The sequence below is a fragment of the Lactuca serriola genome, chromosome 5 (genome assembly GCF_051521515.1).
Source record: "Lactuca serriola cultivar US96UC23 chromosome 5, Lser_US96UC23_V15, whole genome shotgun sequence".
NCBI lineage: Eukaryota > Viridiplantae > Streptophyta > Magnoliopsida > Asterales > Asteraceae > Lactuca > Lactuca serriola.
Genome location: NC_136412.1, coordinates 225,031,252 through 225,043,990, shown reverse-complemented (window position 1 = coordinate 225,043,990; position 12,739 = coordinate 225,031,252). Strand labels below are relative to the sequence as shown.

At 37.0% G+C, this 12,739-nt stretch overlaps 1 protein-coding gene across 1 annotated transcript; it reads right to left on the bottom strand.

The window, feature by feature from the left end:
* Nucleotides 1-8,546: 8,546 nt before the first annotated feature.
* Nucleotides 8,547-10,708, bottom strand: LOC145051467 (uncharacterized). The gene is made up of 2 exons (XM_078999436.1): nucleotides 10,585-10,708; nucleotides 8,547-9,793 (listed from the first exon to the last, which is right to left on the bottom strand). Exon 2 carries the CDS (start codon nucleotides 9,737-9,739, stop codon nucleotides 8,654-8,656), a length of 1,086 nt encoding a protein of 361 aa, XP_078855562.1. The 5' UTR covers nucleotides 9,740-9,793; nucleotides 10,585-10,708; the 3' UTR covers nucleotides 8,547-8,653.
* Nucleotides 10,709-12,739: the final 2,031 nt, after the last annotated feature.

The following is a 12,739-nucleotide window of genomic DNA, read 5'->3' as shown; positions in this document are numbered from 1 at the left end:
TATCACGAGTGGTTGTTAGACGATAATATCATATAGTCTTTAAACCTAGATATATGGTTTATTGTTTTCAAGTTGGTTGTGAATTGATAATGCATAAACACATCAATAACTTGATGTTATAAAACGAATTGTTGTGTATGATTTGATGAGTAAATAGTAAATGCATATAAGTCGAAGTTTATCTATTCCTTTTATCCTACGAGGGTAAAATCGACATCTTGGGCCCCTCGATAATTTGGTTTGACTTATATGTCGGGCCCGGTCAGGACTGAATTGATGTGTTCAATTTAGTTCTATGTCAGACGAATCATGGATCGAGAAACAAACTGTTGGACAATAAGTATGACTATGTTCCATGTGATTGTCCACACGATATCTTGACAACGGAGGACTATACGATCCCTTATCTAAAGGACGTGTCAGAGTTCGACAGTGGCTTTTGAGAGCTATGATTGCTAATTGGATTTTGAAGTCGTACTTACATCTATAGTTATTAGACTTATCCAAGTGGGAGACTGTTGGATTAGGTGTCTAAGCCCATAACTATATTTGGTATGTACTTGACCCAGTTGTAGCATGGTCCTTTTGGGTTGCCTTCACCAGAGCAACTTGACTGGGTGATTAATGGAGAAAGAGGTTATTATGGTTATTAATATATTATATGAATAATATATTAGAAGAGAAATCATATTGGTTAATTAATATTGGTCAAGAATTAATTAAGAAATTAATTTTGTGGTCAAAAGATATTAATTGAACCTAGAGACTGGAATTGCAATTATCAGATAATTGGATTCTGGGTTGAGGATCCCTTGGAAAGAGGTGGATGAAATCAAGGAGGGAAGCCCACATTGAATTCGACCAAGGCCTTGTTCTGGAAGGTTCCTGTGGACTGCTTAAGGCCTAAACAATCCAATTAGGGTTTTGACTAAAACCTTAGCAACTCACCTATATAAAGGACCCTAGGGCTTCACAATTCGGCTACCACTTGAACCCTAGAGATCAAGAGCCGATTTTGAGCCTCCTTCCCCTCTCTCTAAAGATCATTCAACTTGCCTTTGTGATTGTGATCGATTAGAGGTATTACACTTGTGATACAAAAGCTCTCAAAGGTTGAAGATTCTTGCTACAATTGAAAGGTAATCATCTAAACTTGTTTTAGTTATTGTTTTCATTTTTGTATGCTAGTATTAGGGTTTACAAGCTTTGGATAATTTGCATGTACAATTAGAGAAACCTAGATCCAAAGCTTTAGGCTTTGCATGTGCACCATAGGATTGATGTAATGCTCAAAACCCATCAGTTTGGGTCTATCAAGTCCTCTATGATTGAGTTGTTTGACGAGCGTTATGTCGCCGTCTCTGGGGCTGCTGTTGTCACAGCCACTACAACCGTTGTTGTTACGGGACTCTAGTGGAGGGGTGATTCAATACCAAGACTTCGGTAACACGAAGCCCAAGGATTATAACGGTGCAAGGACCTAATTGTTTCCACGAGGTGGATATCTGACATGGAGGTTTGTTTCTTTACATGTTCATGCCCGGAGGACCAGAAGGTCAAGTTCTCCTCGAACCTTCTCCGTTTGGGGGCAAAGGATTGGTGGAAGCTAGTGACCAGTGCTTATTCTCCTACGGAGAAGGCCATCATGAGTTGGGAGAAATTCACAGATATATTACGTACTGAGTATGTTTTGTTTGTTGAAAGGGAGAGATTAGCCCTGCAGTATCTGTCGTTGAAGCAAACGACAAAATCAATGACATAGATCACTAAGATATTTACTAAGAGAGCTCTATTCTTCCCCAAGTATGTTAATTCAGAGCAGGTTCAGATGTCCCGCTACTTGAGCATGCTCAAGACTAAGATCAGGGAGTTTTTGTCGACTCAACAGTACAGTTCCCTCTCCGAGCTTCAGTCATTCTCTCAGACGAGAGAGATACAAATTGAGACCCAAGGAAAACAGAAGAGACAAACCCAGTTTAGACACAACTTGTAGTGAAGTGGTTTAAGCCCACCAATTCACGATGCAAAGGTCAGAAGGGCCTCACTTGTGGCAAGTGCGGGAAGATGCATGAGGGAGCATGCTGATCAACAACAGGGAGCCGTAATTCCGACACGGAGGGTCATTATGCGAGGGATTGTCATCAACAAGCTCCACCGCCGAGCACCAAGATTTCTTACCATTGTGATCAGGTTGGCCATGTGAATGCCAACTGTCCCTTTCCCGTTGCTAGACCAATACATGCACCGACTCCGACCACCCTTCAAACCAAAAATGGTCGTCAAGGGGGGTTGAGGCCCCTGAGGGCCAGGGTTCATGCGATTCAGCTTACTGCGAAGGAGGCCATGGCAGAGCTTGACGTCGTTATTGGTATGTATTAATTTATTATTCTGTAAAAGTTAATTTATGTATGCTTATGTTTGTATTCCTGATAGGTACCTTAGTAGTGAATTCCTTGCTTGATCTTGTGCTTTTTGACTCGGATGTGAGTCGGTATTTTGTATCTCAGACCTTCAGTAGGGATTTCGATATGACCCTTGTAGAGTTGGAGTGTCCGTTGTGAGTTTCCATCGCCAACGAACACAAGGTTTCTGCTTCGAGCATGTTTCGTGATTGTACCTTGGAGATATTCGGGGTTCCCTACCCGTTTGACCTGATTCCCATCCCTATGGGGGATGTATGCGTTAGGGCTATCAAAATTGTACCATGGAAAACCAACCAACATGCTACCAACCAAACCAAGAAAGTTGGTAGCCAATATGTTAGGTTGGTAGGACCATACCAATTAAACAATCTTGGTACGGTAATCATACAAAAGTTAGAATAATATCGTACCAACCAATTCATATATATATATATATATATATATATATATATATATATATATATATATATATATATATATATATATATATATATATATATATATATAAACGAAATCTTATATTTCAATCGTTAATTGTGTTTAGTGTTTACAGTATTAAAAACGTTATATAAGTTATTTGGTCGCATTAATCAATAATTATTACCACGTTAAAGCACAAACTTAAAACGTTATTTTAGCATTAATTCAATAGATTTTTTTGTAAATTAAAAGAAATGTGTAACTAATTTCTTCACTAAACGTCAAATTACTGGATGTATTTACTTATTTTAAAATCTTACAATAGAAAATTAAAAGAAGTTGGGATATACCATTACCAATTTGTACCAACCAAACTTGTTGGTAGTCAAATATATTGATACCAAGTATATTTTGTATGGTACCGGTAGAAATTTTTTTAAACCAATTATAGTTGGCACGGTACACAGTTTAAGGAAAAACGAATTGGTACCGTACCATTTCCACATCTAGTACGCGTGATTGTAGGGATTGACTGACTGAGCAGGTTTGGAGTTGTGATCAATTGTGAGACACAACTAGGGTACCAGGGTTGGTTCAGCTTTTTGTTCGGCTTCCAGAGCTAGGCAGTATCTCAAGCATAGTTGTTCGGATTATCTCGCATATGTGGTTAACACTCGAGCTGAGGAGAAGGTTGCAGTTATCGGTGTGCCAGTGATTAAGGAGTTCCCAGATGTCTTCCCGGAGGAATTACCCGGTGTGCCTCCCATGAGGAAGGTGGAGTTTAGGATCGACCTGATCCCCGGTGGCGCCCTGATTATTAAGGCGTCGTACCGCCTCGCACCACCAGAGATGTAGGATGTTGGGCAAGCAGTTTATCATACTGAGAAGTTCACCCTCGGGAGCACCAATTCTATTTGTGAAGAAGAAGGATGGGTCTCACCATATGTACATAGATTATCGGTAGTTGAACAAGTTGACGGTGAAGAATCATTACCCAGTTCCAAGGATTGATGATATTTCGATCAGCTGCAGAGTGCATCTTGGTTCTCAAAGATTGATCTGAGGTAGGGATATCATCAGACGAGTTCAAAGAGGAAATTGTAGTGAAGACGGCGTTTCAGACTCGCTATAGTCATTATGAGTTCGTGGTGACACCGTTTGGGCTCACCAATGCACCTATAACATTTATAGATTGATGAATCAGGTATGCAAATGCTCAACCAACCAGTTATTGTTTTCATTGATGACATTCTGGTTTACTCCAAGACCAGGTAGCAGGATGAGGAGCTCCTTCGAGAGTTACTTGGAGTCTTGAGGAGGGAGAGGCTATATGCCAAATTCTCTAAGTGTGAGTTCTGGTTATGAGAGGTGTAGTTCTTAGGACACCTTGTCAATCAGAACAACATTCTTGTCGATCCGACCAGCATTGAAGCAGTTATGCAGTGGGTCATCTAGGATTTCTCAGAGATTAATGTTCCTCTTATTCGTCTAACGAAGAAGAGTGTGCATTTTCACTAGGAGGCTGAGCACCAAGCTACATTTGAGACTCTAAGGTAGAGGTTATGTGAGGCCCTGTTATTGACTATTCTAGAGGGCGATGAAGATTTTGTGCTATTTTATGATGCTCTGATCACTGGTTTAAGGTGGTACTCATGTAGTGGGGTAGCGTCATTATGTATGCTTCTAGGCAGCTGAAACCTCATGAGGTTATGTATCTGACTCACGATTTGGAGTTGAGAGCTATGATATTTGCCCTCAAGATTTGGTGACATTATCTCTATGGGTCCGGTGGAGGATCTACACGGATCACACGAGCATAAGATATCTTATGAATCAGTCGAATCTGAACATGAGGCAGCGTAGGAGGTTTGACGTAGTCAAGAATTATGATTGTCAGATTCCATATCATCTAGGCAAGGCCAATGCGATCGCCAATGCTTTGAGCTGCAAAACAGTTGGTGCTCCCATTCGAGGATTATATTTGAGGATGACCACTTACCACTACTGGATTTGATTAGGTAGGCTTAGGCCGAGGGAATCATGAGGGAAAATTGGAAGAAAGAGAAGATTAGGGGCCAAATTGGCATATTTACTATTGATAGTCACAGGATTATGACCAAGTGCGAATAGGTTTGGCTCCCAACTTCATCTAGGGTCCGACATACATTGATGGAGGAGGAACACAAGTCCAGGTTTTCGATTCACCCTGGAGCCACGAAGATGTATCAAGACTTGAGACTTCACTATTGGTGGCGATGCATGAAGTGAGAGATAGCATGGTATGTGGAGAGACTCTTGACCTACCAGATGGTCAAGGCAAAGCACCAGAGGCGGTATGACAAGTTGCAAGCCCTAGAGGTTCCCATGAGGAAATGCACCAGATCACCATGGATTTCATCACCAAATTGCCATGGACGGCCAAGGGATTTGATGCTATACGACTTATTGTTGACTGACTGACCAAGAGTCCGCATTTTCTTTCCATTCGAGAGAGTTCTTCTGCCAAGAAGCTGGCTGACGAATATATGTGTGAGATTGTTGCTTGCCACGGTGTACCGGTTTCCATTGTATGTGATCGTGATGTGAATTTCATTTCTCGATTTTGGTAGAGGTTTCATGAGGAGTTGGGTATGAGATTTCACTTCAGCACTGCTTATCATCCTCATGCTAATGGTCTGAGTGAGCGGACTATTCAGACACTCGAGGATATGTTGAGGGTTTGTTTCATTGATTTCGGTGGGATTTAGGACTCCTTCCTCCCCATAGTTGAGTTTTCTTACAACAACAGTAATCATTCCAACATTGGTGCACCTCCGTATGAGCTTCTTTATGGGATGAAGTATCGTACCCCAGTTTGTTGGAGAGAGGTTTACCATATGGTTATGGGAATGACTAGGTTGGTTCTCCAGACGATAAAGCTTATTCAGAAGATCAGACAGAGGTTATAGACAACACAAAGCCGACAAAAGAGTTACAATGATAGGCGTTGATTTGAGTTGGACTTTTAGGTTGGGGACATGGTTCTGTTAAAGGTATCACCCTGGAAGGATGTCATACGCTTCAGGAAGCGGGTAAGTTGGGCCTACATGAGGAGCTTAGTCAGATCCATAACACCTTCCATGTGTCTCGTCTTTGGAAGTGCTTGATTGATGATACGTCAGTGGTTCTGTTAGACAACATTTAGGTTGATGAGCGCCTGAGTTATGTGGAGAGGCCGGTGACTATTCTGGATAGGAAGACGAAGACCTTACGCAATAAAGTGGTACCTTAGTCAAGCTTCAGTGGCAACATAGGAAGGGCTCCGAGCTGACTTGGGAGCCCGAGTCGGAGATCCACAGGCACTACCCAAATTTATTTGTAGCTGAGGATTTCCAGGACGAAATCTAGTTCAAGTAGGGGAGAATTGTAACACCCAGTTCCAGGTAAGCATTATTTCGTATTTATCAATCAATTTGAAGGATAAAACCTTGGTCGTGATGTGAGCACTTGTGTGTCACGACATGACGGTACCCGAATGAACGCCCATTTCCTTTTTTTGTCACGATGTGACCATTTTTTGTCACGGCATGACAGGCCTTGCGTGCCAAAACCCTAATTTTGTGTATTGTCCCCCTATTTAAGGGAGGCGAGGGCTAGGGTTTGCATACCCTCATACTCCATCACCTCCCTTCATCCTCAAGAAACCCTAATCCTCCATTTTTTTTTTATCTTTGAGCTCCTTTTTGGTGATTTGAAGCCTTGAAGAAGAAGAGAATGCATTTTAGTGCATCATTTCAGCTAGCAAGCCATTCCCTCATCATCTTGAGCTGCATTGTGACTCTTGTAAGTCCTCAAGTTCTTGCCTTTTAGCTCAATCATGCTAGATCTAGGGTTTAGTTCACTTTTCTCATCTTTTGAGGGAGTTGAGTGTTGGAAACTCATAAAGTTGGCAACTTTATGATCTCTTATGACTCCCTTGTATCTCTTTGTCCCAGATCTAGAATATTAGTGAGTTTTAGGGTCCATGCATGAGATTTGACCTCTTTTCCTTTCATTTTGACCTAGTTGGCGTTTAAGACATGCATGTCTAAAAAGGAACGATTTTTATGGTATTTTGAGAAGTAGAAAGCCTTTTAGAATGTTTGGTTTCTTGGCTTGAAGGATTAAGAACTTAAGGCATTAAGTTGTCTAAAGTGTTCTTCACGACATGACGAGTTGGTCACCAGGATGTGATGAGGGGCTGTTTCGCAATTATTTTGTCTTCACTTTGCCATGACGGGACCAGAGGGTGCTCGTGACATGGCAACCGGGTGTATGACTTTTGAGCGTTAGCTTTGACTTTGACCATTGACTTTTTGACCAAGTTTGACTTTAGCTCAAATTTAGTGTTTTGGTCTGTATTTGAGATGTGGTCCTTGTTTGCTGTATAGGTGACATGAAAACCCAGTTTTTGGATCTATGATCAGTGCTGTTTCTACTAGGTTGTGAAGTTAGTTTTATCACTATACTTTGTACTGCAATATGTGTCCTTATATATAGGATGTTGGTATACTGTAGTGATCTGATAGATTCGTAAATATGTATGATTACATGTGTTGCTGGTTATTGTTATCTTATTGTATACGTCGACATAGTATGGTTGGGTTGAGGCGTGAAGGAAAGTTGAAAGGAAAGATTATTTTTTCTTCCTTCAATTCATCTTCCTTTCTATTCTTTGTGATTCATTCCATTAAAAATAATCAAGTATTAATATCAATTTTTTGTTCCTTTCTTCTAAGTTCCATCAACTTCGTTTCTCTAGCTTCTCTCTTTAGCCTTTAAATGAGACTCGGTAGGTACCGAACATTAAAGGTAACACATACAACCAAAGGGACCAAGATACAACTCTTAGTTAACAAATTACTCCAACCACCGACATCCCATCATGTATTTCACCACTACGACCTCGACTTCAAACCTCCTAATCCCGTTCTAAAACTAAATTAATAGACATGTTTGCAAATCAAATTTTCAACCCCAAGTTAAAGAAATAAAACAAAAAGTAAAATTAAATTATCTTCAAATCCGCAAAAATCAGTACCCAAAATGATTCCAAGAAGCTTGTGTTCTTCAATGGATGATGAATCTCTCTTTCTAATCTTCAAATGACGTGCTAGACATATGGTGTCGTGATGCTGCCCATGTTTCTCGTATATGATCCCCCCCCCCCCCCCCCCCCCTCCTCCTCTCTAGTCATCTCTCTTTCTCTTTTTCATCATAAAACCCCAAAAGAAGTACTTCTTTTCTTTTTCTAAATTTGTGCAATCAAAAAGGATCGACTAGTGTTGTCAATTCTTGTGTTTGTAATGCATGTCCCTTTCCGCATCACTTTTCATTCTTATATTCAGCAATTTAGCCAAGAGTAGAACCTCACATAGCCAAGCGTACAGCCTTATATCCTGCTTTTTAGATTCAATGAAATTGCCTTTTTCTTGCATGTGTGTAACATGTACGTGTCATAGAGGGGTATATGGCCACTTTCTGCACTAAGAAAGGATAAAGCATTGGGAGACTTTCTTCTTTCACTTCCTTTATTACACAATATTGATGATGGATGTTATGGATGAAGTCTATGGATGCATGTGAGTAAAAGAACGAATTGAATCGTTTAATCACATGCATGAGTGCATGGACTACACTTTTATTAAAAATACGACACAAGATATTATCTTTTCCATGAAATATAAAAGAAGTAGCATCAAGAAATCAAAAAGATTAACTAATTAACTCATAACTTCATATATATAACAATACTTAATCTCCATAATTAAAGATTAACAGGAGAGATTCAATCAATCAGGAGAACGTAAACAACCTCCAGGAAGAAGAAACCTAAACTTTTCAGCATTTTCAATCAAATAAGTTGGAAGATGAACTGCAGAAACTGAACGAGGAATCGACCCCATCTTCCCAATCAAGTTCTTAAAACTATATTCTTCAGGCAACATTCCATAAAGATCATCTCCATTACAAATCTTTTCCTGAATCTTTTCATGATCCAAATGTTCTTTACTCTTCACACGATCTGCATGGCTATACGCCTTCATCTTCTCCACAAACTCACTCAAATACTTGAAACAAAAACTACAATGCCACCCAGTATCCGAAAGCACAAGATCCGTTTGTCTTGAATGCATATATCTCGTACGATGTTCATTAAACACATGACTAGTCGCCTTCCATGTGGGGTCAGTTGGAAACTCGAAAGAATACAGATACTTTCTCATATCAAGATGCATGACAGGTGGCAACCCATCACACCATTGAAGCAGCTTCACAGTATTCCCACTTGGAATCTCATCAGTATCCGCTACAATCAGTAAATCGCCATTAGAGATACCTGAACTTGCAATTAACCCGTTCATGGAAACCCGATGATGTGCTTCAACAGAAAACGGATTTACGGTTTTACCCTTGGACGCTAATTTCCCAGGGAGGAAACCGTATACGATTTTATCTTCAACGAAAGAGAAACGTTCACGATTTGAAGCGAAAGTGAGATCTTTTGGGATACCTGTGAAAGTTGTGTTTGATTCAAGGATTATGAATTTGGTGACGTATGGATTAAGTTCACCCCATCTGACTTCGAGTAAGTCTAGTTCGTTGCTGAAGATGATGGCGTCAAAGACTTTACGAGGGTGAGAGCGTAAGGTCCATCCATGGAGGCGGCAGAGGGTGGCCATGGAAGCGTTTTCTGCGTAGTAGTGTGGGATGTAGGTGAATGGGCGTGGTGGGGTGTCCCATAGTGGGCGTAAAAAGTAGGTGATTTTTTCGTAGTGGTTGAAGATAATGGTGAAAGAAATTGGGAGGAGGATTAAGATTATTAAGCATTTGTATCCGGGAAGATGTCGTTTAGAGACTGTAATGGTTGAGGGCATGATGATCAGAATTATAATTAGCAGTAATTAATCTTTGGATCTTGCTTCCATCATCTGTAGTGTATAAAAAGGAGATTATATGTTAGGGGATTGATGAATTTATATATATTTTTTTAATTAGAAGACTCTCAACAAGAATTGTGTTTTTTCCCTTGGTTTGCTTGACAAAAATAGTACAGAAGCTTTGGGATTGCTGAAAGAAAGTGGATGTCGATTAAAAAATAAAACCCTAGTTAATTCTCAAGTATATCAAGATCTCAACTTTGGGATAAACAAATGTATTAATTTAATTGAAGAATAACAAACCCTAAATTACATAGGTATTTTCACAGTTTTAGCATTTCAATCAAAAAAAGACTGGTGAAATTCGTATCAAATGTGGTTAATCGAATGTGGTTTCTAAAACTCATCATGCTAATCGAAAAACTTCAAGAAATTAGCACGTTCATGAACAGGAACATCAACCTCTAAACATGCAAGAAAAACTCAACTGAAATATCGTGATTATGAACATCTGGAAGCATGATGGATTAGAGCTCAGTAACGCATGAACACAAACACCTGGTATATGGTGTCGGCTTGGATTATCGAAAATGAAAAATTAAAGCTTTATGAACAGAGATAATTAACAACACTTTCGAGCATCAAAAACCAGAAAAGAACATACTCATCATGAATCGGTAAAATCAGTCACAACTAATAAAAATCGAATAAAAACTTACCCAAAATTAATCACTGAAACCCAGGATGAAAAAAAAAATTGAACAATGTTCCTATGTATGGTGTATAAAATCACGAAATTGGGATGCAATGCATGTAAAGGATTAAGAATTGATAGAATATACCTCAATCAGACGCGTTGTGATCAAAAACCCAAATTCGAAATTACACCATTTGCTTAAATGTATTACATCGACATTGAAGCCTATGATCGAGCGTTCATTGAAGATAGATATATAGAGAGAGGGGTGAAGCGGGAGTGAATTCGTCTCGGGAAAATGTGTATCTAAGACGAGAGCAAATAGTAGAGAAACTGACAAACCAATAGCAAACAGCCACGTTTACCGAGTACTGGAAATCTGCTCAACAGTGAGCTGGTGACCGTGTACATTCCATTGGGCCGTATACATAAAATATAACTTTATTTATATGTAAAAAAATTATCGTAAATTTTTTCAAAAACTATTCATTGTGTTTATAATAATTTATCTAAAGTCATTTTATTATTTCTTCGGTCTTTATATTTATAAAAAATTTCAGGAATACCTTTTATATTAAAAAAAATTAGTGTAAAACAACAAATATTTAATAAAATCGGTTAGCATGTTTTTACAAAATGTTAAAACATCAAATATTCAACCGGATAAAATTGGTTAGCATGGTTTTACAAAAAATTAAAACACCAATTTTTCTTTTTTACAAACTCACGTTGACACCCAAATTCAGGAGCTTCGTTTATTTTTTATTTTTATTTTTATTTATTATTTTTTCTTTTACAAAATAGGGTTATTGAAAAAAAATATATATTTTTAATCTAATGTACCTTTTAAAATATTTACCAACTAATATTTATTTTCATTTTTCTTTATTTTGTAGTTCTTAATGTTTTTTTTTTAAATATCTGTTTTTTTCATATTTTTTCTTTTATTTCGGTGTTGTTTGTTTTTTCGAAACGAAAATTCATAAAGTATGCAGGCCATCTCTGCAACCTTCTACATTAGAAGACTTTGACCAAATGACTGCAATCTGTAATAAAAATCATGTTTGTTTTTTAACATTTGTTGACTGCAATAAGCTGAAATTTAAATAAACTAATTTTATAAACTGAAAATAGTTCTCAAACATTGAAATTTTAATAATATTAATCTTAAAACATTGAAAGAAAAAAAAACATATAAAAAAACAAAAATATAAATTTTCTAAAAAATTATAAAAGAAGCTATCAGTTTTATTCAATAAAAAACTAACTCTAAAAACTTAAAAAAAATAATAATAAAAACAAATTAAGAAATTGTTGCAAACAATGTCTTCAAAGTTAATAAAAAAAATTACACACGTTAAAAAAGTTGCAATTGAAACTAAAAATATAACTAACAGAAACAGTAAAAAATTTAAAAAAAATCAAGTTATAAAAAATTATGGAAACTATAAAAAAATTTGTATCAAATCCGTAAATCAAAGTTAAAAAAAAAATAATCAAGGTTTTAAAAAAACATCAAAGTTTACAAAAAAAATAAGTTATACCAAATTTCTAAAAAACACTTGGAAAAAAAATGAAAGTTAAAAAAGTTTAAACAGACAAGTCAAGTATTGCGCCACACATAACAAGTACAAATGTTTTGAAATCTGAAACCTTCCAAAAAACAAATTACTGCTAAAGCGCAAGTGTCGCGTGTATGCTGCATCGTGCAGCAAAAAAATTTGATGATGTTTTAAAAAAAAACAACGCCTTCACCTTTTTACTATTTTTTATATAATAGATTTTTATTTCAGTTTTCTTTTATCATTTTTTTAATAATAGCTTTTGTTATTTCTTTTATTTCAGTTTTTTTTTTTAAAATATTCGTTTTTGTTATATAAACTATTTTGAACATCAAATTTTAGTCATCATAAATTAAAATTACCATTATATATACAACGTATTTTAAAGTGCAAAAACTCCAACATTACACATACAATGTTTTTAAGATAAAAAAAACTCCAAATTATTTGTTACAAAAAAAATACCATGATTAAAAAAAAAACTCCAATATTGTTTATTACAAAAAGAAAAGCATCACAACTAACTTGAAGAAAAATAATAAATAAACAAAGGAATACCCATAACAATACTATAAAAAATATTTTCTTTTTAATTATCTTGGTTTAGATGGACATCGTTTTTTATTATGATCCTATTGTTTATAAATTCCACAAAGGTTGGTATTTCTTCGTTTTTTAATGTCCATACCATTTCTTAGTCTTGTTGATGATGACGACCTTTTTTTATTCCGAAGTAAT